General features: G+C 34.7%; 2 protein-coding genes and 1 long non-coding RNA gene across 15 annotated transcripts in view; 2 read left to right on the forward strand and 1 right to left on the reverse strand.

Moving 5' to 3' along the window:
- Positions 1–2,822, forward strand: part of LOC101742172 (uncharacterized) — a 143,284-nt gene extending 140,462 nt beyond the window's left edge. For 3 of the 6 annotated variants that reach the window (XM_012695014.4, XM_012695013.4, XM_012695012.4), the window contains exon 3: positions 60–2,822. In XM_012695014.4, coding sequence (XP_012550468.2) covers positions 60–223 — 164 coding nt within the window. In that variant the 3' untranslated portion in view covers positions 224–2,822. The remainder of the gene's footprint in view (positions 1–59) is intronic. The other 3 variants (XM_062671107.1, XM_062671106.1, XM_012695017.4) reach the window with 1 other exon arrangement.
- LOC134199680 (uncharacterized) lies at positions 1,662–5,282 on the reverse strand. The gene is made up of 2 exons (XR_009974273.1): positions 4,781–5,282; positions 1,662–1,910 (listed from the first exon to the last, which is right to left on the reverse strand). It is a non-coding gene; the product is annotated as an uncharacterized LOC134199680 (long non-coding RNA).
- Positions 3,875–27,340, forward strand: part of LOC101741882 (supervillin) — a 211,992-nt gene continuing 188,526 nt past the window's right edge. For 7 of the 8 annotated variants that reach the window (XM_062671091.1, XM_062671092.1, XM_062671095.1 and 4 more), the window contains exons 1-3: positions 3,875–4,164; positions 25,980–26,269; positions 26,344–27,262. In XM_062671091.1, coding sequence (XP_062527075.1) covers positions 26,154–26,269; positions 26,344–27,262 — 1,035 coding nt within the window. In that variant the 5' untranslated portion in view covers positions 3,875–4,164; positions 25,980–26,153. Of the gene's footprint in view, positions 4,165–12,993; positions 13,214–25,979; positions 26,270–26,343; positions 27,263–27,340 lie in introns of those variants that run through there. The other variant, XM_012694964.4, reaches the window with a different exon arrangement.

The following is a 27,340-nucleotide window of genomic DNA, read 5'->3' on the forward strand; positions in this document are numbered from 1 at the left end:
GTGTGTGTGACCAGTCAGTTTCGTTATTATTTTATAGTTTGCCGTTTTTGTTGTGACAGGCGATAGTCCGCAGCGTAAGCGCTGTTGGCGCGACCCAGGCACGTTGACGTTAGCTTGTACGTACACTCTGATGCTCTCCCAACACCTTCCAGAACTCGACTGGCTGACGCTCCTCGGCTTACTCCTAGCAATGATCACGATAATCGCTATGCTAATTATTTAACAAGCCCGCGCGATCCTGCATCCGGTTCAATTATTTTAGCGTAGAGTAATTCCACACCGTGAAAATGATTTATCAGAACTATTAATTTATTTACAAAATTGTCTACTTTGGGTATCGAATTATGAGGAAATAATATGTATAACATTATTATCATGGTGTGGAAATACATGTAATGTAACATTCTAATGAGCGATCAATAGTAATATTAAATATTTATAATTAATATGAGTTAGTTACCTATTCCTATTGTTCTGAAATTCCTAAGCTTTTCTTGATTATGTATACTTATAATGAGTTACATTTAATTACTTTAAATTGTATTGAAATATTATAAAATTTTAATTTTCATATTTTTTACATGAGCTATGTTTCTGGCCTAAGCCACATTGTACATTTAAATTACTTTAGAATAGGCATGTTTAATTATTTATAACAAGATGTTACCTAACTAAGCCTATATTGAGGAGGTCGTAATTTTTAAAAGATTTAATTTTTAAAATATCAATATACTTTACCTGTGATTGTACCTAATAGTAAAATTTACGAAATTCATTATTTAGGTAACTATTTGGAATTCAAAACTGCAGATGTAAATATTTGATAAGTATAAATATGAAGTGATTGATTTCTATATAAATTTGTATTGATTCAGAATATTAAATCAAGAAATAAGTTTCAAATTCATGTTGCCTTGTGCCAAATTCAATCAAAAAGTTATTAATGATAAAGTTTATTCGTTAAGCATGTTTGTGTTTTTTTTATTAGTATTTTACTGCATGTTTACGTGCATAGTTTTTTAATTTATTGCCCTTATACTGAAATTTATATTTGAGCAAAAGCAGGTAAGTATTCATGTGTTTTTTTTTAAATTTTATGCGGACTTGTGTTAAAAGTTTTGATCTTGCCCACTAATTTAATTTAATTTACCTTGATACGTGAGTTTTAAGTCTCAGTTGTATAGTACAATAGGTACCGGCGGCGCCTTTCAAATCGCAACGAAGAAATAAAATAAATGAAAATAGTGGTACCTAGCCGATTCACCAGCACACTACACATTTTGCGTGTTTAATTTTGATTACATGATGTTATTTCTTCATTGTTGAAGTCATAATATATGAACATGAGCTAAATACGTATTTCATTACAAAAAATGGTACCAGCCAGCGGGATTTGAACACAGGCATCGACCGATAAGAGTATACCAGGTATTTTATCCTTTAGGCCACGACGACTTAAAATTACAATGAGCTCATACCAATATTTTTCTAAAAATGGTCACACAGTTGTACTATACACACAATAATAATAAATAACAATATCGAGAATAAATATTCAACGATGTCCGTTCCGGTTATCGAGTTGAAATTTACAACGATTGCAAAACAAAGGGTTTTTCATTAAGAGCGGTCGAACTTAAAATTAATATAGAAAAAAACTGTTTAAGTGATATTGCCACAATTTTTATTTTATTTTATAGAGTATTCGATGACATTATGTATGGAATATAATTTGAACCAAATGGCCGCCGCGCCTCCGCTGTAGATGGTGTATCCTGTTGGACCAATTTTGTATGACATCTTCGCATAAATGGCGCTAAATTTCACGAAGAGCGCGATATTTTCCGTGCTGTATGACAAGTGGCGCCGTCTTGTTGAACCACATGTTTGTGAGATCCATAGCATCTATCCTGGGACACAAAAAGTTTGTTATCGTCGTCCGATATCGGTCGCCATTGACAGTGAGAGCGGCGTCTTGCTATCATCTCAAGAAATAAGGGTCGATGAAACCGTCGGACAAGCGTGTAGCTTTCCATGGTGAAATGTCACGACTATAAGTGTTCATACCAAATTTGACATATTGTTATATGTAATACATTGCTATCAAATATTTTTTTTCATGACATCGGCATATTGATGCGTGGGCCATATTTTAATATTAATTTAATTGAATTTAAGATTGTACGCAAAAAAAATTACAGTAGGTTAGAAAACGTAAAACGCGATGGCTAATTTCTTTATATTTATGTTAACTCAATAAAAGAACTATATACATTTATTATTTTAAAACAGCTTCCTAGTGTTAATAATGTAATACGTATGTATTATTAGATATAAATATAGCTGTAGATATTGATTTACTTTTATAAGTACGCATGTTCATTCTGTATGAATTTTCAACCTAAATCAAATTTAAAATACATCTTTGAAAGTGAATAATATTTAGAAATGTTAGTACAGCGCCTTCTATGATCACAGTTATACATACCTAATTGGCACATTCAAAATCCTCGTTCAATCGTACAATCTTCGAGTATGTATGAAAATGTACTACGTTAAAATTAATATATAAGTTTAAAATTAACAATTCAATTTGTTTCTAGGTGAAAAATAACCTCAAGTGATCTCCTGGCCTCCGTCGAAAGACGCTTTATTCCTAACTTATTTTAAATTTAATTAAGCTACACCATTTTTTAAGCTACTTTATTTTGTCTGGAATCAGGTTGTTTAAAATTTTTAGAGGCTTCCAGTTACGTGTATTTTAATAAACGTTGCGTATATGATGAAGAGTTATACTTTGAAATAAAATGTTTCAGTTTTTATCGTGCCGTTTCATTTAGCCCTTTGAATTAAGTGTTTTTTATTAAATAAAATTTACCTACCTAAATACAGTAACACATGTAAGTAAGGTAAATGTAAAGTAGGTACATTAAAATTAAAGTAACACATGTGAGTACAAATGTAACCAACACAGGTCATTTCGTTTTTAATCGCCCTAATAATGCAATAATTAGTGCATAAGACATTAATACTTAGAATTTATTTCGGGAAATAAATAAAGTAGGATCAAAGATAACTTTAAATTGAGGCCTATAAAATCAAAGGCAGCTAAACGCCATAATGTCGTAAAATGGATTAACAACGGCGTTATCTTGTTTAGTTAGTTGGACACGCTTTTGTGTTTTCATGTTATAACAAATGCAGCTAAATCTAACAAATTCAGTTCAAAAAAAATTTTTTTATTCAGTACTAAGTACTAATAAACGAAGTTTTATCATTTAAAATTCAGATTATTAGTGATATTCTCATTCTTTATAAATCTGCTTTAAATTAAAGAATATCGTAGCTATTCGAACAAAGTTATTTCAGCTTCTCAAACCGGGAGTGTTGCTAACACTGGCCCTAGCAAGAGCAGTACTTCGATAGATCGGGAGGATCCGTAATGACGTGTTTAGGGCCGATTTTTGTAGTTTACCTGAATATTTGACAGACTTGGATTTAGCTGCCTTTGTTTTTATAGGCCTCAATTATAACACAACCGTTCGAATGCGGTCGCCGCTTGCAAATCTAATAAAATATAACAAAACAAGTCATCTTGTGACTTCTACATGAACTAAATGCGTGATTTCTAAGTAATATTTTGTGATCCCATACTCAGCCGACAGGTGGCATTAGTGAGCCGATCCAGGAATAAGGATCGTAGAAAAGAACTTAGATTTATATTTCAAAAATAAATTATTAGCTGTACAAACACTCGTTTTAATAAAACTATATAATTTGCAAACATTTTACAATTCTAACATGATGTCCATTGCAAAAATGAAGTACCTAGGTACCTACAGTACATCTGTTCATAGGAACCGAATGTCCAATTTGAAATGAAATAACTGTCAATGTCAAAACTGTCAAATTTTTCGCGAGCTACCTACTTCTATGATAGTATGTAATGAATGCATGTAGTGAATTTTTCTTTTGCAAATAGTTTTGTAGTTTTGGATTTAAAAAAATGTTAGATAGATCGTGAAGAAAACATATTAAAAAAATTAGTAGTTAGTGTATGTATACAGTGTTTATGTATTTTAAACACGTGGAAAAAATATATCGTGTTCAAGAGCAACCTACTTTGTTCCTGTTGACCTGCCTCGAACTGTGATCGTTTGAAAGGTAACGGTTGATTATTATTATTTTGTTTACTGCGACTAACAAATACCACGAGTGAGATGTTCTGCTTACACAATTTATAGTTCAGTTTTATTCATGTTATTAAATTTACAAATCAATTTTGTTGTGAAATACGTACGAATCGATTTTGATGCCTTTGTTTATTGTTTGTAAATTCTCAGTTTTAATAGAACGGAATTTTTTGAAGATTTTCAATTGGCTGGTTGTGGCCCTTGCAGTGTTGCTTAATGTTCAGTGGATAAATTAATTTAAAAAGCAAATTCTAAACTTTAAACTTACTCATTATTTATTTAGAAGTAATTTAATAACTAACAAACAAAGCAATCATGAAAGTACAAATTGAATATGAATTGCATGAGATTAACAGTTTTCACACACTATTTCTCATTTTATCAGTGTATGTGTGGAACATAAGTTCTTGTTATGAATAGGGTTCAGAAAACCACACCTCAATCTGAATGCATCCTCCACTTTAAAACAAGAAGTTATAATTTTACTAACCATGTTTTATGGGTGTACCACTCTTTAGTCTAGAATGCATGATTGAATGAATGGATGATTGCTTCAAGAGAGAGAAAGTCAGCACAGTGGAACTTACCTATTTCTTTGCACAACATGCCATCATCTTTTTCTTCAACCTGTGTCCATGCAATGCTGAGTGTAGGTCTCTTTATATGCACTCCATTCTTTTCAGTCTTCGTTTCCCTTATGCAATTTTGCAACATCCCTTATTACCTATACAAATAAATTCAATTGTGGCAAACTATGAGTAAAAAATACATAAATTTCAATTTGAAACAAATTCAACATTTTTTTTAATGTATATGTTTAAATTTTTTGTGTAATATTATGCCTAAGGGTAGAAGAACAACTAAAGTCTCAAAGATTACAAAATATAAAAATCAATGATCTTGTAAACACAAATGTAAATCACAATCTTATCACTTCTATTTATATAAAGTTAATGATTGATAATAAGAATCAGTAAGTAGGTGACTTGTTTTAATAATGTTTTTTTTTTTTCATATAAACATCAACTATTGACCTACTTATATAGAAACCCACTGTGGCTTTTTTATATTAAGTTTACATTTTGTGAGTCAAACACACAGACACAATAGATGTTACTTTTATTGTTTACTTTTAAAAATAACATCTTAACTCAGAAACACTAAAAATTATGAAATGAAGGTAACAATTGTGTGGTTAAATAAATTATAGAATTTTGAATTCTGTTGTACATTTTTTAATTATAAAACTGATTTTATTAAATCAGTTCTAAACATCATGTTGAACTATTGTTCAAGTACTGATTGATTTGATGTTTTTAGAAAAAAAAAACACCTCACATGTTAATTTTACTAAAACTAATTAGGGAGTTTATCCAAACTCTGTTACACCACCACTAATGAACCGCTAGACATTCCTATTTCAATTAGAAATACTTAAGCATGAATATTATTCATAATTTCCCAATAAAATATCAGTTTGTGTCTCTGAAGTTCCCCAACTTTTAGGCCATTACTGTTTTTCTTTTATTTTCAAGTAGGTACTTAATAAATTTCCTCAATTGAATCAGCATTATTAGTATCTTAAACTACTACTAATAAGTTTGTTATAAATAGATTGCAAAAAGTAAAGAGTTAAATACAGATAAAAATGCAAGTTCTAAAATAAATCCTCGTAATTGGACAATTGTCCTCACTCAACACTAGGAAGTAGTAAATCTTGCCATTAAGATATGAAACTTGCTTTATTTTTAACCACTAGCATATTGAATGTGATTTTATGTAACAATATAGCTTTAGTTTAAAAGAAATGAGTGCTATTTTTTCTCATTTTTATAATTTATTGTTAAACGCATTAAGTATAGAAACTAAAGTTTGAAAAAACTAATTTTAAATAGTCTAGTACTTAGTAAAAATTAATATCAAAACTTTTCATTGTTCATTTTAGCATAAGCACTGATAGACTGAGTAAAGTGGTAATGGCCACTGCAAGGTACTTTTACATTTTATACATACATACATTGCATACATTTTATATGAGCAACAGTTACTTGCTGGAACTTGACAAATCATTCAATAATCACCTTTTAACACTCATAAAAGAGACAGAGAGGGAGAGAGAGAGACATTATGATAAAATGCAAGGACATAGAGCAGTGTTTCTCAACCTTTTTTGTGCTATGCCCCAGTGTAACATAGCTAAAATTTTTATGCCCCCCCATACATAACTTTTAACATAAATAAAATAATATTTGTTCACTTACGAAACATAAATGATAGGTTTTAGGATCACTATAGAATCACACTACAGAAATTGTTATCAAGAAGTACAGAAGTTTCAAAACATATAATAAAAAACTGAAATACAAATTCAAAATAATTTAATACAGATTTTCTATATTAATTTACTGCGATTGCCCCCCTTAATTATCAAATTGCCCTCTTGTGGGGCGTAGACCCTACGTTGGGAAACACTGACATAGAGCATTTAATTGACTTCAGAGAAACAAATAAAAAAGTAATGTTCAATTTAAAAATACATTAATATCATTAGGACCCCTGCCCATGAATACTTGCTACACATTATGGGGAAGACAATTTAAGCAAAGATCATTTTATTATTTTATGAAAAGTTGAAATTTGTAACATTCATGACATAAGATGAAATAACCAATTAATCCATCTACATATTAATGAACAGGATTCAAATTTCTATATCGTAATTATCTGTAAACAAAAACAGCAATCTTTTTGTTTGTGTCATACAAACAAGAGAAACCAGATCATATTATGTATTCTGGCAAAGATATTGTTTTTGATTTGAATGTAAAATGAGATATTTTTGTTTGGGTTCCACATGGCCTTTCATATTATTGGGAAGCCTGAATAAATTGATATGTAAAAATATTTAATTTCTTATACATCTTTGAAACCAAAATCCCCTTACTATAAATTAAATGTAACATGATAATTTTAATTTTACCTCATCAACACTGACACAAGACATGATTTCTGTTAAAAATATTCATAGCCTAGCTCAAGGCCAAATTTTTTTTTTTTAATTTTTCTTCATTTTTTTCTATTACTTAGAAGGGTGGACCAGGTCACGGCCCACCTAGTATTAAGTGTTTACCGGAGACCATATACATCTACAACGTAAATGCTGCCACCCACCTAGAGACATGAGTTATAAGGTCTCAATTTTTACAGCTGCCCCACCTTTCAAACCGAAACGCATTACTGCTTCACGGCAGGAATAGGTAGGGTGGTGGTACCTGCCCGTGTGGATTCACAAGACGTCCTACGACCAGTAATTACGCAAATAACGCAAATAATTGTTACAGGTTTGATTTTTATTAGACGATGTTATTCCTTCACCGTGGCAATCAATCGTGAACATATTATGATAACTACGTATTTCATTAGAAAAATTGGTATCTGCCGTTGTATCGTTCGACCCGAATGCACCGGGCGCCTTATCCTTCAGGCCACGATGGATTGGATTAGATTTGGAATTGGAATGGATTTCTTTTATTTTTAATTTAAAGATTGGCTTTTCTAAGTTTTGTCTATGCCTGTATCTACAAGGCTTACAATTATCACAGCATATTTATTTACCTAAAGCGTATATAGATTTCATAAAAAAAAGCTTATCGAAATTTTTATTGAATGTATTCGTTTATCTTGTCCATATTAGGATTCTGTTTTCCATACGATACCGCTTAGATAAGGTTAAAGCTAAGACTAGTTATCTTTTGTTAACGTCTAAACAAGTGGGACAAAGCAAGTGATCAATAAGATCCTAATCATATCTACTTTCAAGAACGAATTTTAAAATTGCCAACACCTAGATATTCATTCACGCAGCATTCACGAGGAATTGCACATACCAGGGCCATAGGCCTGTATCCAGCAATGGACGTCCGTGGGCTGATGATGACCCATAAAGTGGTTAACCTATTCAAGCCAACAAAAAACTTTGTCCCCTTATTAATCCGTTATTATCATTTGACCTGTTTATTTATCAAAAAAAATGTTTATTTATAATTATTTATAATTATTTATACAGCGGTTTCTATCATTCTTGACCTTATTAATTGTTCATTTCGTCTGATTTTTATTATACACTAGACGCGCCGCGTGTTATCACCCGTGCTTAGTTTATTATTCAGAAAAAATGAAAAAGATTCTATTTGACAATGATCTGAATTTAAAATCATCTGTTTATAGGTAAAATCACTAACCAACAAACAGAGTTGTCGTATTTTTAATGGCATAAATACCCGGTGTTACCCGGTTCACATTATATCATGATAAAATTGAGTTAACACAGGCTATAAATTCTCGTTTTTGTGTGAAATTTCGTCCGAATCCGTTCATCGTTTTTCGCATGGCTAACAAACATCCAACAATACAAGCTTTTACGTTTATATTACTTATTAGTAATTATTATGGATAATAAGGATTGCGTGTTTGATGATTAAATGTACTTTAAACGAACAGACGGCGGTATACAAGTAACGTTCTTACATCCATTTTCATGAACTACTATAACAGTTTTAGAGTTCATTCATACTACCTGGAGCCACTGCGTTCATTCACAGTGCGTTTCCAGAGATCTTTTTTGCCACGTTCCATCCGGCTTTGGAATGAGCTCCCCTTCACGATGTTTCCCGAGCGCTATGGCTTGTCCTTCTTCAAACGAGGCTTGTGGAGAGTACTTAACGGTAGGCAGCGGCTTGGCTCTGCCCCTGACATTGCTGAAGTCCATAGGCGACGGTGACCACTCACCATCAGGTGGGCCGTATGCTCGTCTGCCTAGGCGCTACAAGGGCAATAAAAAAATAAACAATGATACGATAAAAAAGTCATTTTTCCTAATTCTTCTTTGCTTATGAATAAGTTCAATACATATTCAAAACGTTAAGAATAAAGTTAATCATTCGTAAAATGTTGGATTATAATGTTTTTTTTTTGCCGCTGACCTCATATTGGTTGTTTGTGATGTACGTGCTACCATATACGCGAATTACATGCTACAGTCCTTTCCTCCTACTTGCATCGATAATCCTCAATGCTGAGAGTCGTGGCCTCCTTTAATAACTTTCTTCTGGATTATCCTGCGCCACTCCTGCCTATCCTCGGCTGTGGATAGCAACGTGGACTTGGACTTCTGTCTCTGGGCATCTTCTTCCGCATAACTTGCCTGTAACAGCAGCTTCTCTATATTGTCACCTCTCTTTCTGGCAATGTGTCTAAAGAACTCGAAACACCTCCGTGCGCATTCCTTTAAATATGTTGTAAAAACTCATCGAAGGAATTGTACATGAAGTGTTATAAAAACAGACCTGGTAATACGTGATCGACAGCCTATTGTATTATCGATTGCTCATAGTCATAGCGGTCAGTTCAACGTTCGTAATGTTCTGCGGAGCGTGAACAAACTTTCTTCTGGATTATCCTGCGCCACTCCTGCCTATCCTCGGCTGTGGATAGCAACGTGGACTTGGACTTCTGTCTCTGGGCATCTTCTTCCGCATAACTTGCCTGTAACAGCAGCTTCTCTATATTGTCACCTCTCTTTCTGGCAATGTGTCTAAAGAACTCGAAACACCTCCGTGCGCATTCCTTTAAATATGTTGTAAAAACTCATCGAAGGAATTGTACATGAAGTGTTATAAAAACAGACCTGGTAATACGTGATCGACAGCCTATTGTATTATCGATTGCTCATAGTCATAGCGGTCAGTGCAACGTTCGTAATGTTCTGCGGAGCGTGAACATTTATGCGCACTTACATATATCGGTAATTTATGACTTGTGCCTTTGAGTACGATCGCGGTTAGTTTTCTAATGTTACGTAAAAGCTGTTTTAAGTTGGCTTAGGGTGTATACCTGGCGGGGTGGCACCGCGAGCCTGGTTGTAGTGTTGACCGGGGGAACCCCCCTACTCTGACCGGGGTTCTGACCCCGGACGGAGATCGGACGTCGCGTGTAATTGTGCAGGGAAGTCGCTTAGTGCGGTAGCTCCTTTGGCCCGCGGTCTGTTTCCAATATCAGCAGATCGTCAAGTCCCACATTGTCGGTGCGCCCCCTTAGGCTCGGGGATCTCGTAGGAGGTTCAGACCCCGACACGAAAAAAAAAGAAGATGGATACCTGGTTTCAAACAGCTACTTGTAGTTGTAAAACTCATAGATATCACAAAGCGTCGTTGCACCCAAGTAAACGCAAGTAAATTAAAAATTTCAATTCACTTTGATAATGGAATGTGTGATCGCTTCTAGAAACAAGCAGGACCATAGTAGGTACTTCCAGTGTCGATACACAATACATTCTGCGACTTTAGGCATTATTACCACGGTTACTGTTATAATCACGCAAATAACCAACTAATATGAAGAATGGATTTCGGGAATCTAACTTTAATCATTCCCTTCAAAAGAAACTTGCGTGGAGTCCTTAGCGATGGTCACCGGCTTGGCTATGCCCGTGGCATTGTTGACGTCCATCAGCGACGGTAACCACTTACCATCAGGTTGTCCGTATGCTTGTCTGTCTACAAGGAAAAAAAAAACTAAACAGGCGGAGGCTGATAATTATCAAAATAGATTACTGACCCACGTTTCTGCGTACATGGAAAGTTTGCGATCTAATAGATAAGAATTCGCGGAGAACGATTGTATGTCTGAAATGGGCCATTCTAACATAATACGAGCCATAATTTCATGACGTTCGTGATAAGGGTTCCGGGAACATTATCGTAAACGTTAAATTATGCAGGCTGCTTTCAGTGGCGCAGTTAAGGCGTGAGCAATCTGCTAATAGACCAATAAAGTTGACGTTATTTGACCAAGCATTTCGAAATTGTCTAAAAACTCGTTCCTATTAAAAAATAACCTTATTGCTGCGGATCATAGAGTTGTTAGTAAAAAAATTCTTTGTGGCATCGTTTGTACTAGAAGACTGAAAAATTTTCAAAATGACTGCTGTTGATAATGATCAAATTGAATGATGATTAATTTATGAGCTTAAACCGTAACTATGTCATCTAGCGATCCGCCGACGTTACTACAATGGCTCGGCGGGCAGCTTCCGGGAAACCAAAGATTTTGGACTCCGGGGGGAGTATGGTTGCAAAGCTGAAACTTAAAGGAATTGACGGAAGGGCACCACCAGGAGTGGAGCCTGCGGCTTAATTTGACTCAACACGGGAAATCTCACCAGGCCCGGACACCGGAAGGATTGACAGATTAACAGCTCTTTCTTGATTCGGTGGGTGGTGGTGCATGGCCGTTCTTAGTTGGTGGAGCGATTTGTCTGGTTAATTCCGGTAACGAACGAGACTCTAGCCTGCTAAATAGGCGTCGTTATTTAGGTGTGCGCGGCCTCGTGTCGCGCAACTCACTGACGACGTATTAAAATTCTTCTTAGAGGGACCGGCGTCTTCGAGCCGCACGAGATTGAGCAATAACAGGTCTGTGATGCCCTTAGATGTCCTGGGCCGCACGCGCGCTACACTGAAGGAATCAGCATGTTCTCCCTGGCCTAGAGGCCCGGGCAACCCGCTGAAACTCCTTCGTGCTGGGGATTGGGGTTTGCAATTATCCCCCATAAACGAGGAATTCCTAGTAAGCGCGAGTCATAAGCTCGCGTTGATTACGTCCCTGCCCTTTGTACACACCGCCCGTCGCTACTACCGATTGAATGATTTAGTGAGGTCTTCGGACCGACACGCGGTGGCTTCACGGCCGTCGGCGTTGTTGGGAAGTTGACCAAACTTGATCATTTAGAGGAAGTAAAAGTCGTAACAAGGTTTCCGTAGGGGAACCTGCGGAAGGATCATTAACGTGTGTTGTATTGTGTGTGATATGTAAATATTTTATTTATTTATTTATATATATATACGCATGCATACATTCGATCGTTCTTAATTTTTATCGTTTATCCGATTTCTCACGCTCTCGCGCGCGTTTGTCGCGACGAAATTGAATCTGACTGCTGACATTATATATCTAATACTGCTGCGTACTGCACGCGCACGGCAGCACACGCATAAAACTATACGCGCACTACAAAATACCATTACTGACACCGAAATTACAGTGTTGTTCTGTGTTTGTGGTGTGTGTGTGTGTGTGTGTGTGTGTGTGTGATGCAGTAGTTGTGTGTGTGTGTCGTCGTGTCGATTCGATTGCCGTCGTGACACTAGTGCGCTCGAGAGCGAGAGCGCGGTGATCGAAAGAAAAACTCACAGACGTTTTAGTTTTAGTTAAATTATTAATAAAGCAAATTAATTATTAACTCAAAAAAAAAGAAGCTGTTATACATCTGCATATCACTCACTCTGTAACATCAGAACAGTTCATTATCTGTCTGCCCGCACTAACGGTAAAGCGTGTCGTAAACTATAATCAGTAAGAATTTATAAAATCTTTGTTACAGTTACGGGTCAGATGTTAATTATGCGGAGACTGAATCTCCCCTTAATCTCGTTTCAAATTAGCTTTGAATTTCGTCAGCGTAGTAAACAAATTGCCTTCTTTGTTATACTATCGACAGCGGGTGATGATTATTGAAGTGTATGTAAGTGTATGTGCACGTTGAGATCAAAGATGAGATACCAATAACGAGCGACCGAGGTCCGAGACCGCTAACTGCACTTTCACGACATGTGCAATGTGTTTATTTTCGACTCTCCTTAACGTGCGTCACCTTATTCTTGCAACATTGTAATTGCTGGTTTTGTGCGTCCTCGTTTTTACTCTGCATCTTTATCGCGGTTTTCTTCCAAGGCACCGATGTCCGGAGCAGAACCGGCTTCCGCATGACGTGTTCCGAGTGCGACTAATGGTCCGCGTCGTCGTGCCAGTAGTATAGTCACTCGCGTCGCGCCAACAGGTGCGCTACGGAACCCTCTGCTTTATTCAACGGCCCTGGTTCTCTGAATTTTTTTTGAAATATCTTCCGACGAATATTTCAGTGTTCTGTGCGTGATGTGTTGTTCTTTTTTACGTCCGAAAAGGTAAATCAGTGTTCAATGAAATATTAGTCCAAAGAAAAGTTATGCATCAAACTTATTTAATGTTCTCGTGTTATTTAACCTCGATATCTAGTCTTCGGTTGAGTAAAAACGGCCACGACTAAAAATTTTATTTGCGCAAAAAATATATTTTATTTTTCTAATAAATCTCCGAAAAGGCACTGATAACTAATTTTGTCGTTCGTATTTAAAAACGTATAAAGGTCATTTAACATTTTATATCTAGAACCTACCTTATTTATAACGGGAACTAAACAGATAAAACCAGTGTTTTATTATTTACCCTTGGATAAGAAAAAAATAACTTCATTGTTTACTTAACTAAAATAAATGAGTCTTGTTCCGACTTTTTTGTTGTTGTAAATAAATGAATGTTGATAAAAACGGTAGGCAATCAAAAAGTTGTACTGCTGTCACAGCTTGGATGAAACGTAACTGGAAAAGTTTAATATGATTTAATTTCATAAATCTGCGTTGTTATGTTTACTTAAATCGGCTTCATTAAAGCAGCCAGGAGATTTTAAACTTTTGAAAGAATTAATTGAAGAGGTCGCGATTAATTCGTGTGACTTTTTGTTATTTGATCAACAAGTTTGGTATTTAATTGTTATCGTAGCGTATATATAGCGTAAAAACCGCGGTTTGTATATAAATTAGTCAGGCTTGCTTTGGTTAACGACTTACTTATCCACCGAATCAGAACGCCGGTCCTTTTCCCTGCAAAAAAATCGACGTAATTTTGTTCAGACATTAATAGCGGAAATTTTCATTTTTAATACGCTTTTACTAGCTTCAAACGTATGTATGTTAGTAAGTAACGGAATCTTTGAACATGATTTTGACCCCCTTCAAAACGTCGGATTAACTCGAAATTTGGTATACTTATTAAGGACCAATGACAAATAAAAATAAAAAATTTAAAAAATTTAAAAAATTGAAATTCATCTAAAAAAAATTGACACATAATAACATTTACTTTCTATTTTTTAATTGGATTTTCTATAAAAGCGTATTTCGTTAATTTTTTTAAACTATTATTTATTATATTTCGGTTTATACTTTCACCAAAGTACTCGTCCCTAAACACGTGTTAATAGTTATTAAAATAGAGTATAATTTACATACACCGGGTCGTCTTATCTGTCGCGAACGCTTTAATAGTTGCATGCGTTAATCATATACGTATAATGTAAGATACGAGTTATAAATAGACGGCATTAGTCGTGAGTGGTGTTCTAAGATATCAAAGATATCCCTGTTTGTGTTTTCACGCGAAATGAAATGTATTCTATGTGGTTACATCTAGTTGTGGTTCCTAAGGAGCTCCTAAAAGAGCTCAGAAATGTTTGTGACCTCGCTCAAACGAAAGAAAAATCCGCTGATTCCAAATAGTGGTATGATAGACCACAATATTTAGGAGGTTTGAGGATATTTCTTCAAAACCATACATTTGTTAATTTTACATGTGTGTATCGAAGAAGAGCCTGTATTACTGTTTGTAGAATGTATCTGAAGAAGGAAAAATAAATAAAAACTTCAGTATCTAGGATTAAATGTGTAAAGTCGTCGTGGCCTAAAGGATAAGACGTCCGGTGCGTTCGTATCGAGCGATGCACCGGTGTTCGAATCCCGCTGGCGGGTACCAATTTTTCTAATGAAATACGTACTCAACAAATGTTCACGATTGACTTCCACGGTGAAGGAATAACATCGTGCAATAAAAATCAAACCCGCAAACTTATAATTTGCGTAATTACTGGTGGTAGGACCTCTTGTGAGTCCGCACGGGTAGGTACCACCGCCCCGCCTATTTCTGCCGTGAAGCAGTAATGCGTTTCGGTTTGAAGGGTGGGGCAGCCGTTGTGACTATACTGAGAACTTAGAACTGTATCTCAAGGTGTGTGGCGCATTTACGTTGTAGATGTCTATGGGCTCCAGTAACCACTTAACACCAGGTGGGCTGTGAGCTCGTCCACAAATCTAAGCAATAAAAAAAAAAATTATTAATAAAAAATTAACAAATTTACTGTGGAATTAAAATTGCTTTTACGGTTTAATCTCGCGGTTTTAAAGTCTTCAGTGACCAGGAAAACCGAAAAGTATTCGAAACGTCGTAATTGTAATATTTTTATATAAATATAAAATTATTAAACTCGTGTTCTTTAGTGCCATTATAGACACTAAAGAACACGAGTTTATTCCGTAAAACTAGTTTTAATTATATCTACGACACGCGAAAACCAAAGGAAATACTAAAATCCCTGTGCGCGTTTTCTTCTTCTCCTTGCATCGTGTTCCTCAGTGCTGAGAGTTGCGACCACAATTCTGTATCACTTTCTCTCGCACGATCTTTCTCCATCTCTTTCTGGCGACGTAGAGGGCGTTGTGAACATTTAAATTGCTACTACTCTTCTTTTTCTCAACCTTATCCCACTAGGTGGGGTCGGCACAGTTAATTTTTCTCTTCCGTTCACTTCTATCAGCCGTCATCTCAACGCTCACTCCTCTCTCTCTCTCTCATATTGTCATTCATACACTCCATCCATGTCTTCTTCGGTCGACCTCTTCCCCTTCTACCTTGCACTATATTTAAATCGTTACTACATAGTCTAATATTTTTTTCGTAAAAAACTGGCAACGGTAGTCAAAAGAACGTGATAAAACGTCCATCCGGTCAAAAGATACGATTGTGTCCAAACAATTACTGTAAATGGTGAAAAAGCTAAAAATAAACATGATTTCGGACGCTAATATTATCACAATAATAATGTATTCAATGTGAAGTGAAGCATACATGAACACTTACTTAATTACAGTTTGAAGGATGGGATATCCGTCAAACTACAATTAAAGACTCAGACCTAATGATGTCTCATGGTGATGAGGCCATGATACATAGGCTCAAATAACCAGTTAAAATGAGGTGAGCACCTTCGTATTTAAAAGACGAAAATACAATTATTAACAGCAGTCTATTGGCATAACGAATGCTATGGTTACCTAATATAAGTCTTCGTTTGAATAAATAAACATAACTTTTATTATGCTTAGGCCACCCGGGTCATTCTGCTTATGTCCTAGATTTTTATACCACAATAAAAATACATTATGATTTTTTATAGATTATAAATCATTGCGTAATCTTATTTGCTATATCATATCATCATAGTTTTTATGTGAAACATACCAAAAAAAAAAAAAAAACATTTTTCGAAATTTACATCACCGAGCAGTCAATCTTTTTCAGAAAGCTATTATAACAACCAATTAAATTGTTTTAGAGGATTCGGTTCCTAATAAAGCAACGGTGCTCAATGCCGCGTTCCAAAAAAGTCTAGGCAGCTTTAAGTTATCTGAGTATAAATTAAGCAAGAATCTCCAAGGCGAAACTGGCTTTCGATAAAATCCGGTCTGGCTGTATTTTTATATAGCGGTACAGGGTGCACGACGCAACGGTTTTATTACGCGAAAATACAAATCGGCATAAATATTACATTGAGAAACTTCATTTATCAAGGGACAAAAGTATTCACAAGCTACAAAAATATGACTGTAATTCACTGGAATTTTTTATAGTTTTAATTTTCTAATTCCACCGGAGTTACACTCTCGTTGAAAGTTTGTATATTCATTACCGCGTTTTTTTTTATAACGAACTCGAGATGCGATATTTGATTTTTTTTAATAATTAATCATCCCTTTCACTAATTTAGAACTTCATCAGATATATCAGGTGGCCGAAATTTTAATTGTTTTATATAATAAGACGGACGAAAATTTGGATAATGTAATACACAACTTCCGATGTCTTAAATAAAAGAAATCGCGTGGGAAAGAATCGTCTATTAGATAACTTCATTAATTATTAATATAATACTATTACATATCGCTATTCAATTCTACTATAAATGGAAAGAGCAGCTTGCTCTGAATTTTCTTTTTGTGGATATCTTTAATCAAACATGTCTCCTTCCATCCATCGGGTTTTTTTATTTTTATTGCTTAGATGAGTGGACGAGCTCACTGCCCACCTGGTGTTAAGTGGTTACTGGAACCCATAGACATCCACAACGTAAATGCGCCACCCACCTTGAGATACAAGTTCTAAGGTCTCAAGTATAGTTACAACGGCTGCCCCACCCTTCAAACCGAAACGCATTGCTGCTTCACGGCAGAATTAGGCAGGGTGGTGGTACCCACCCGCGTGGACTCACAAGAGGTCCTACCACCAGTAAAAAGCATGAACAGCATATAACGCTTTTTGTACTTAAACCTTTTACCGTCTATATTCTCGAAGCAAAAGTCCCAAGCAACAAGTCTACAAGATTATAATATGACTCACTCATTCGATTTACTTAACGAGGACGTTTCGGATACGTGATCCTACTATTTTTGGAATATGATTTACATTTCAATTTCATGTGAATTATTTTCTTTGTAATAAAGTGATGAAATATTAAAATAAATTATCGCACTTATAGTAACTATTGTTCGTCCTAATCGAAGATTTTCATTCATTTTATGTAGCTATTTTTCTTTTTGTGTTTGCTATTGACATACTCTGTTTGAAAATGAGCAAAAACTATTTCCAAAATGTTTTTAATGATAATAACTAAAGCCAAACAATCCTAGTTAAACAAAAAAAGATCGTTGATATATAAAAGAGAATTAAATATTATAAAAATACACGCATTAATATAAAATTGAACTACAAAGTATTCTTTTTAGTCTTGATAATTCTGGTAATATATAATTTTAGGATTTTACTAAAATTATCGTATTATCTATCGTTGGCCCTTGATACGAGTTTTCAAATGTTCAAGCTGATGAAAATTACGTTGAAACGTTGCAAAGATGGCACTGTTTTGTCTTGTGTCTATTTATGCAGATATATTATAGTTTTTTCCAAAAGAAATTTATTGTGCTATAATTATTAGGATATTTATTAAACTACCAAAGAAATTAAGAGACCTAGATGATTTACATTTTAAGAAAAAAACTAAAAGATAAACATATTAGTGAAAATTATTATCACATAAATGATTTTCTTAGGGACGACATTAAAAATAAGTGGTTTTTAATTATTTTTTGAATTATGGATGAATGAAACGTAAATTATATAATATCATAATAATAATAATAATAATAATAAAGCCTTTATTCAGACAATTACATTTTTTTTTTTTTTTACATATACAATAATTATTTTTTTTACTATGTTTTAAGTAAGTAGTGGTATTAATATTAGTTAGTGTCTGTTTGTCTATTATAGACATAGGCCTCCTCCAACTGCCTCCATAAGCTTCTATTTTCAGCTGTTCTGGTCCATGTGCTTCCCGCTAATATCATAATACTGCACTAATATTCGCATGTCAAATAATGACAAAGCATACACGCTGCTTTTAACATAAAATATGTAAAAACTCATTTTCACTATGCTTAGCGAATAAATGATTTATTTCTTTCTTTCTTTCTATGACACTGCGCAATTGATAATAAATTCTGTTTTGGAAACTGTTGCATGCGTTTCTGGTGCGAAGTCAAAAACGATACATATTGCAAAAGAACGGACTAGTCTACGGAACGAATTATTTGCGTTATATCTTAACTTTTATGATCCGAGCAAATATTGTCAAGGGAAATTATCGTGGCTACGTGTCATTCCAGTCATGCTTAGAATGTTACACTTTCAAATGTGGCGTAGATAACTGCATACGACCGACACGACGAGTGACCGATTTGTTTGTGTACCTACCTAAAAGAAAGTTAAATTACAAAAAAAAATAAAAAAAAGTGCTTTGTCTGTTTTTGGAAACGGCGGATTATTTTAGGATTCTTGATTGATTTGATCTAAGTTTAGTTCTTATATAAAATTAAGTAATTCATATTGAGCATTTAGTGTTATGGTTATTTTTCTATTTGCCCACTGAGTGAAACAATACCCATAGTATACAGCTCGACGTTTTTAGCAACAATAAATTTCACAGAATCTGCAGAGTTCAAAATGACATTCACATTTTCGCGAGAAATGAGAACGACTTAAATCACTGTAAATGCATTCACAGTAAATTAAATTATCACGCCATTGTATGCATTCAGTGCTATAAATAAACTTTTTGCAACACACGAAACTGGTCCCGCATAATGGTACCACTCTTTTTTTTTTTTGTTAAAGTTTCAAATTTTATTCCATTAACGGACTCTCTTTGAGGGGGCTTTCAAATTGTTGATAGAGTTCCTAAAGTGGCTATCCAGACCAACAATCTGCATTGAATTCTAATTAATTTAAATGATTTATTTTGTGATATATTATGCCGTGCTCTTTAAAAAAAAATCTCAGATAAATTCTTCATAATAATAATTCAACAGTATCGACGGGTCGCAATTAATCTAATCGAGTAATAAATAAATCATCTACATACAAATGCTCTAAAAGCTGGGACATTATTTTATAGGTGCCCGAAACAGATACTAGACAAAAATCCAGATCTCGAATATATCGATCGCACTGTTACTAATACAGACTGAGAATCTAACAAGGTAATCATAGCACAATACTCAGGGTCACCAACTATACGTCTTAGATAGTCAACGAAGCGATCGAATGTGCGTTTGACTGGATAGTCTTAAAGACTAACATTAGCTGTAGTTTCTAGATTGTTTAGAATATATCTTTTCTTTAATGTGTCTTCTTTAGTTTTACGTGCTGTTCACGACGTTACTTTATTTTCAGTGTTATTTTCTTCTTTCTCATTCGGGTCGTGATCTTTCATTGCTCGTTTGCAATGCGGAACGGCGCGTGGCTTGCCGACATAAAACTCCTATATAATATTATTATACGTGGCTCTTCGTTCGTGTGAATTAGACTGAGAGATGCACGCGACCGAACCGCTCTGTTAATAATAATAAAAACGAATCAAGAGTAAAGGTACTATTTGGAGTGCATTCATGGAAGTGGTGAATTCCATTGAAAAATCCACATGTTTTTTCGTCGAATGTCCCAGTCTCCTAAATTGATATCATTTTTAAAGATAAACCTTTATCACGTCGTATCTGGATCACTTTCTCATTTGTTATCTTGGCACTAGATTATCTGGATGTATGTGAAGGCATCAACCCGATTTGCACGAAACTGCTAGTCACATGATGTTTGTGCAGAGTCTGATCAAACGGATCGAAAGGATTATTTAATTGAGCTTAGGAATGACATGGCCTGCGATTGGCTCACATAGGATCATCCTTTTCGATGTATTTTTAAATTTCCGGACGGTACACGTACTACTATCTCAAATATGTCAAATTCAATTGTATCAAATGCGTTATGTGCAACAGATGTCTTATTTTGCTTTAAACATAATTCTCTAAGTTACACTGAGTTATGAAACTCATGAATAAGGTTTTCGAGAGAGGTCCAACTTTATTAACTTGATTCGAGACATCGATCGAACTTTCCAGCTGTCTAGACTATTCTGGACTTTAAACTCGGGTTCAACGTATTTAATGCAGCATCAGTCTTTTAGAATTCGAATAGTATACATTTTTATAATAAATTGCGAATACTTTGCGCCTTCCGTGATGCTAATTCTGTTGTTATAGTGTCTTAATTATTTCATGATAATTTCCAAAATGATCATGTCAGTGCGTTGTGGTAATTATGTGGCGAGAGAATTCGTTTCAAAGATTAATGGTGTATAAATTATTTTTGAGAATATAATTTGTAATTGAGATGGTTCTTAGCTCTGATATTAAAAATGATGGAAACAGTGGCATGATCTGGATCATTTCCACTTTCCACGTAACTTACAGCAATCCAAAGTGATAATACTGAATAATTACGAATTGTCTTCGTTAAGTTAACTAAAGTGGTTAGATACTAACTATACTTCGAAAAGAAAAGCCAACCTTTTCATAAAGACCGCAAAACGTAATAATCCATTTATTGTTTCATCAGCGTAATTCTATTTGTAGTTGTGGAGAGTTTTTACTCCGTTATCATAAAACCACCGCGACAGAAATTTTACGAGTGACATTTGAGCACGACACTACTGTTTAATACTTAATACTTTTCGTTTTGCTCAAGTACAATGTCAATGTCAAGTGCCGAGTGGTATTATTTGTTCATTAGCATCATTCATTTGAGGTCGAGGTACAGTCGATAATAGCATGTAGTTTATAAATGCATCCGGTATCCAGAGCTAACAATTTAATGTGTCTCTGATTACTAGAAGATAACATTCAGTTTATTATGAAAAACTCTTTTTGCATGTATTTTTCATTGCTAATAAAATCAGATGAAAATGTTATTGAGCTGATGGTAAGTTAAATTCGTTCAACGATATCGATTATTGGCTTACATATATATAGACAGACGAGCTGGTGCGTTTTGTTGATACAAACATATTCTCCTGTTTTATAACTGGATGCTGGCGTAAATATTTTCACATAGCCTGTATCTACCGTTGCCATATCTTTACTTATTGTTTTTGAGTTGAAATAATATGAAACCTATGTAAAATTATGAAAATTGACAAATTTGCCATTGATTTATGGCAGGCTAACATCAAATTATGAGTGACAGAACTAAACCTAACAAAGTTTGTTCGGAAAAATTATAATCCATCCAGTTTTAAAGAAGAAAAAGAGAAGACAAGAAATAGAAACACCGATCACGTCTTTTGCTTAGACATCATTATCTATCATTTCTTTTTTTCCCTTACTCTAGTATTTTTGAATGAATTACTACATTTAATTCCTTTTTATAATTTGGAGATTTGGTTATTCGTTTAATAACATAAGTTTAACGCCATGTCAGTCTTTTAGCCTGCATAGCTACAGACTACTTCGTCGGCTCCTATTTAATGGATAAAATGTTCATAATAATTTCCTAACTTGTTCATTAAAGTGCGAGGTGGCTTTCACAATGCGGTATCTAAAGGTTCCGACGTATACGGGAGTTATCTTTAAGGTTTTACCACCAGTGGATCGTGACTATGACCATCCAATCCAAAAAAATCTCCAATACTTAGTTACTGCAACTGTGATTCTAGGCCACAAATTGTAAAACTACCCACATTATATGTAAACGCAGAACTATTCTGATTAAGCATGAGTGGGTCATATTAACTAGGTTTAACTCAGCAACATTAACTCATTAACTCACTAACTCATCTCTCAATAAATAGATATAACAAATTATACAAATACAAATAAGATAAAATGGGTAATCCGATTATTCGGATAATACGTTACCACTATGTGGACTCAAGATTACAGTTATAGTTCTAACGGATAGATACAAGAAGTGATCGTCTCGATAGGAAGACTGAATTCCAGTAAATCAATTATTACTAAATTACTAACCTGTTTCGCAGTCCATAATTTCACATAAATCTGTCACTATATGTATTACATAGATGTTATTCCTTCATCGTAGAAGTTGTTTATGAACACCTGTTAACACGTTGACTGCCATGTAGGTCACCGGTGTCCTACGCGGCGCACTGATGTAATTATGTCGATTTCTGTTACTAACCGCCTGGATTGCCTAGATTTCTTTTTTTTGTTAATGTACGTTTTAGTCTTTTTATTTATTTATTTTTATTGCTTAGATGGGTGAACGAGCTTACAGCCCACCTGGTGTTCAGTGGTTACTGGAGCCAATAGACATCTACGACGTAGTTACAACGGCTGCCCCACCCTTCAACCCGAAACGCATTACTGCTTCACGGCAGAAATAGGCAGGGTGGTGGTACCTACCCGCGCGGACTCACAAGAGTTCCTACCACCAGTAACCACTAGTCTTTTAGGTCGCTTAAAAATAGATTCATTTTCAGTATCTTCGGATTCGTCTTACCCAGAGTCTATTCCGGCGCTTTAGTAAGATCGAAGGGAGAAATCGACATAATTAGTTCAGTGCGCTGTGTAGGACACCGGGGAAAGCATGGCAGTCAACGTGTTAAGTACGCTATTTCTTAGAAAAAAATGTTACCTGCTTTCGAGTAAGTAAGTAAATCGGCAGTCGCATCACTTGAAACGATCTCACTGAGCGTCTTATCTTAAACAAGGACAATTTCGGAACTCATAGGTTTAGTGCTTATGGGCTCTGGAAGCATTGTACACTAGATGGATTTAGAACACGTCCAAATACAAATAACAGATTAAGCCTTATTTTTTTTAATCACAGACCAACACTTTAGAAATAGGAAATATTATCTATATATTAATACGTGAAGCAAGAACTTTGTATCCCTTTTTACGAAAATTGCGCAGACGGAGGAGTATGAAATTTTCCACACTTATAGAGAATATAGAGAAGAAGTGCACAATGCTAATTTTTTTTTTAAATAATGCATAAAAGATACATTAAATCAATAAAGAAAACGTTACACACACTACATACCATGTAGTTGACGCACACACGCATGCATACTATTTATTGTCAAACTTTTGTTCTTGACGTCTGTTGTCAAATTGAGAATGGATTAAATATTGTTTGTCTTTAATAATATTTTTCTATAGAGTTGTCTTGGCGAAGTTTGTGATTATAGAAATATAAAATACAATCATAATAGTGTACAAACTTTTAATTTCCATTAGTTATAGTCGAATTTCGACTACCAGGGGACCTCTAGTTATAGATAATAACGCAAATAAATGGTTTAAGGGAAACGTGCTTTCCGTTTAGCAAAGAGGATTAGTGACTGAAAATAAGAAATGCATAACTGTAGACTTGAATAACTTTTCTTTACTAGATATTGTAGATTTATACTTCGAAATCTTTTAGCGTTCGTGCCATTATACGATAATGTTAAATGTTATTCTCTTCGTTCAACTTCACGGTCTTTTTTGACGTGGTTTTTGTTCATAGTTGGGCAGATGAGCTCGTCAATCATCTGCAGTGAGGTTTCCAGAGACTTCTGACATTTTGACGTAAAAAAAATGCCACCGTTCACCTTGTGACGTAGTTTTGAAATTATTTAAATTTGCACCGCGTTAGAATAAGGATTCTATTACTACCACTACTACGAGTTATATTATATATTGTGTGAGTACAACTATAACTCCAAACAAATAGGCAAAGGTGTTAGTTAAAGACTCGTTGGCTTACGGAGTAGGCATGCTTCATTTCTGTTGAGATTCATCGAATATAATAGTGAACGAGGTCGTTTAAAAAAACCTTTACATATTCATAAAATTATATACTAAAGCGTATAAGTGTAATAATAACTTTTCACTTTTTTATCACTAAAACTCTGAGCTGTTTGCTGTTTTTATTTTATTATACAAATCCACGAGTAATATGCAAATAGCCGTGTCATCATCTATAAAAGTTGAAACAGTCGTCAAGCGTTTCTTTAAATGGTAGTCGTGAATCATTTATGTTAAAATATTATTTATATTACTTACCGGTACTCGAATGGAGCTCATTTGTAAAACAAATGAACGCTCATTAACTTAGTGATTGTAGTATTTTTGCATTAGCGCGTACGAACACTGTTGATATTGCAAAAAGTGTGCTTATAAGGTGATGAATTATTATAATTGCGTTAATGCTTATATATTGAGTCTTGTTCGAATGAGTTTAAGTTAAGTTTCAATAAAAAAGTAAAATACCAACTTTTCGAATGTCTATTACTAATCCGCTTGAGTCGGTACAACAGCCTTTCTCTCATTGATGACAGGCCATGTATTCAGCATTCACACATGAAATTCAAATATTAGCAATGCCACCAGGACGGTCAAGCCATGTCCAAGTACACCCGTGAAGAAATATTTTCAAAGTTTTTTTTAAATTAGAAAAGGGCTTTTCTTGAATCTATGGTACGTTTTCATTTGTAGAATAGTGTTTTAGCAAATATTTAATAAATAGTACTTGTAACTAAATGTAAATCAAATTCAATGTAATTTTGTATATAAATCAATAAAAAATATGCAAATCCCAAAATTAACCTAAGAACCGGTTTAATTTAAGATAATTGTAATCAAGATCATGTCATGTAAGTATCATTGTAATTGCATACTTTTAACAAACAAACGTTGTCAACATATCGTCAGAAGTTTAAACCACATCGAACAACAAAGCGGTTTCATCTATTTGATTATCCCATTAATGTGATTAACGTATGTCCAGCAAAGGTTACTTACTGTACAGATGTACTTGTGTGAGTATTCCATTATTTCGTGCGGATAATGAAATTTCTCTAGTGTTTGTCATTATATCAGCATTTAATTTCCTGTAATTTAAGTGTATCCAGGTCATCGGAAATAACAGTTCGAGTATTGGAAACACAATAATCGGTAATAAATAAAATAAGATCGCTAGAACATCAATTCGTCAAAACATACCAATTAGACAAATATAGGTTTATGAGGTCAGCGTTTGAGTTCATTATCTTTGTGCCAATAAACAAAGATGTATTTTGTTTTTTGTTATTGATAATAATTATTGTGAAGTCGAGGTCGTTGGTCTTTAATCAGATAATTCTCATTTATATTGCATCAGGGCTAACGTCAACATGCATCGACTTTGGAGAATCTGTATTATTCGTACGCAGTTATTGCGTTATTCCATGATGTCGCACCGCACTCATCGCAATGAAACAAAGCCCCTTCATGTCTAATACAAACCTCAGCTTCTCGATAAAGTAACATTGTTTATATTCCGTTACTTCGCCCCCGGCCTTTTTGTTCTCGCATTACTCACGCTTTAGATAACATTAACGGCTCATACCACGTGTTGTTTTTCCAGGTTACACGCATCACCAGCCTGTATTCATCACTGCCAACTATTCCGCCCTTTTGCGCGCTAAATGCCGCAATGCTAGACAAGGTCCATATTAATTATAAGAGAAAAGCTCAATATTATAAAAATAGAGAAAAGCATTGGCGTACTTGACAGCGACGGGATCAGGAGGAGAGCACCATGAGCCAGTCTATAGATGAGGCCCGAGCGGCTCGAATCCAAAAATATAAGGAGGAGAGAAGAAAACAACTAACGGCCCGAACAGCGACATTGTTCTCCGCAAACGTCACTGAAAGGTGATGATTTTTCCTAAAATAATTAGCAAAAAATTTCTGTAACGTAATTGCAACATTTTAATTTTATGTTCCAGACGCACGAAGCGATCAACGAATCGGGCAGCAGCTGAAGAATCTGCAGCTCATCTCAAGTCTTCCTCTGAACTGAACATAAACACAGTTTCAACTACAGTGCCTATTAGAACTACTCGTACTTCGCGTTTGAGAGCAGCAGCCACGAATAATGGCGAATTTTCACCTTCTGCTCGAAAATCTAACCGGAGCTCCTCTGTCCAATCGTTGCTCGAAGATTCTAAATCAAAATTACCTAAAAATTCCAAAATTATAGATAGGGATAAAAAGAATACAACACATAGAAGACAAAGTAGCGAAAAAGAAAATAAAAGTACGTTTGATAAAGAAATTGGTGCTATTAAAATGAAACCTAAACATTCCATGAGTAATTATATTTTAGAAAAAGACAGAATTAATGTTATATTGACCAGTCCAAAAAGCAAGAGTGCGCAAGAGAAGAATAAGTTAGATCATAATAGAAAGAATGTAAGCATTGAGAACAAGACAAAAGAAGCTTATGATGAGAAAAGTCCGTTACTGGTTAACGGTGATCTTCATATGAAATTCGAAAAAGAACACAAAATTTTTGATGATGATAAAATTGACGACCTGTTCAATAGTCTTGTTATTGATGACGTAGATAGACAAATCGAATTACGAATTAACAATGACGTCGTTGAAGAGGATTTAGGGCTCAAAAATAGTCACAATACTTTTACTCCTACCGCCGATAAAGCAATAGATGTTAATAATGTGAAAATAGAAGAAAGTGTAGTGCCAAAAGTGAAAGAGGACGTTGGGAGCTTGCTAGGAGCCGTGTGTGTACGGAAAGTTGAAAGGTTTAGTGAATTGCTCAGCAATTTGTGTTCACCATGCGAAGCTGATATTCTGTTCGAAGATATTTTAGTAGAGAATGGGATCAATGGAAGCAGTAGTATGGTGAGTAAATAGGACATAATACACCTATCCCCATACACGGTACCTATTTAACGCGATTTCGCTTTTATACGGTATATA

The sequence above is a fragment of the Bombyx mori genome, chromosome 11, assembly GCF_030269925.1.
Source record: "Bombyx mori chromosome 11, ASM3026992v2".
NCBI lineage: Eukaryota > Metazoa > Arthropoda > Insecta > Lepidoptera > Bombycidae > Bombyx > Bombyx mori.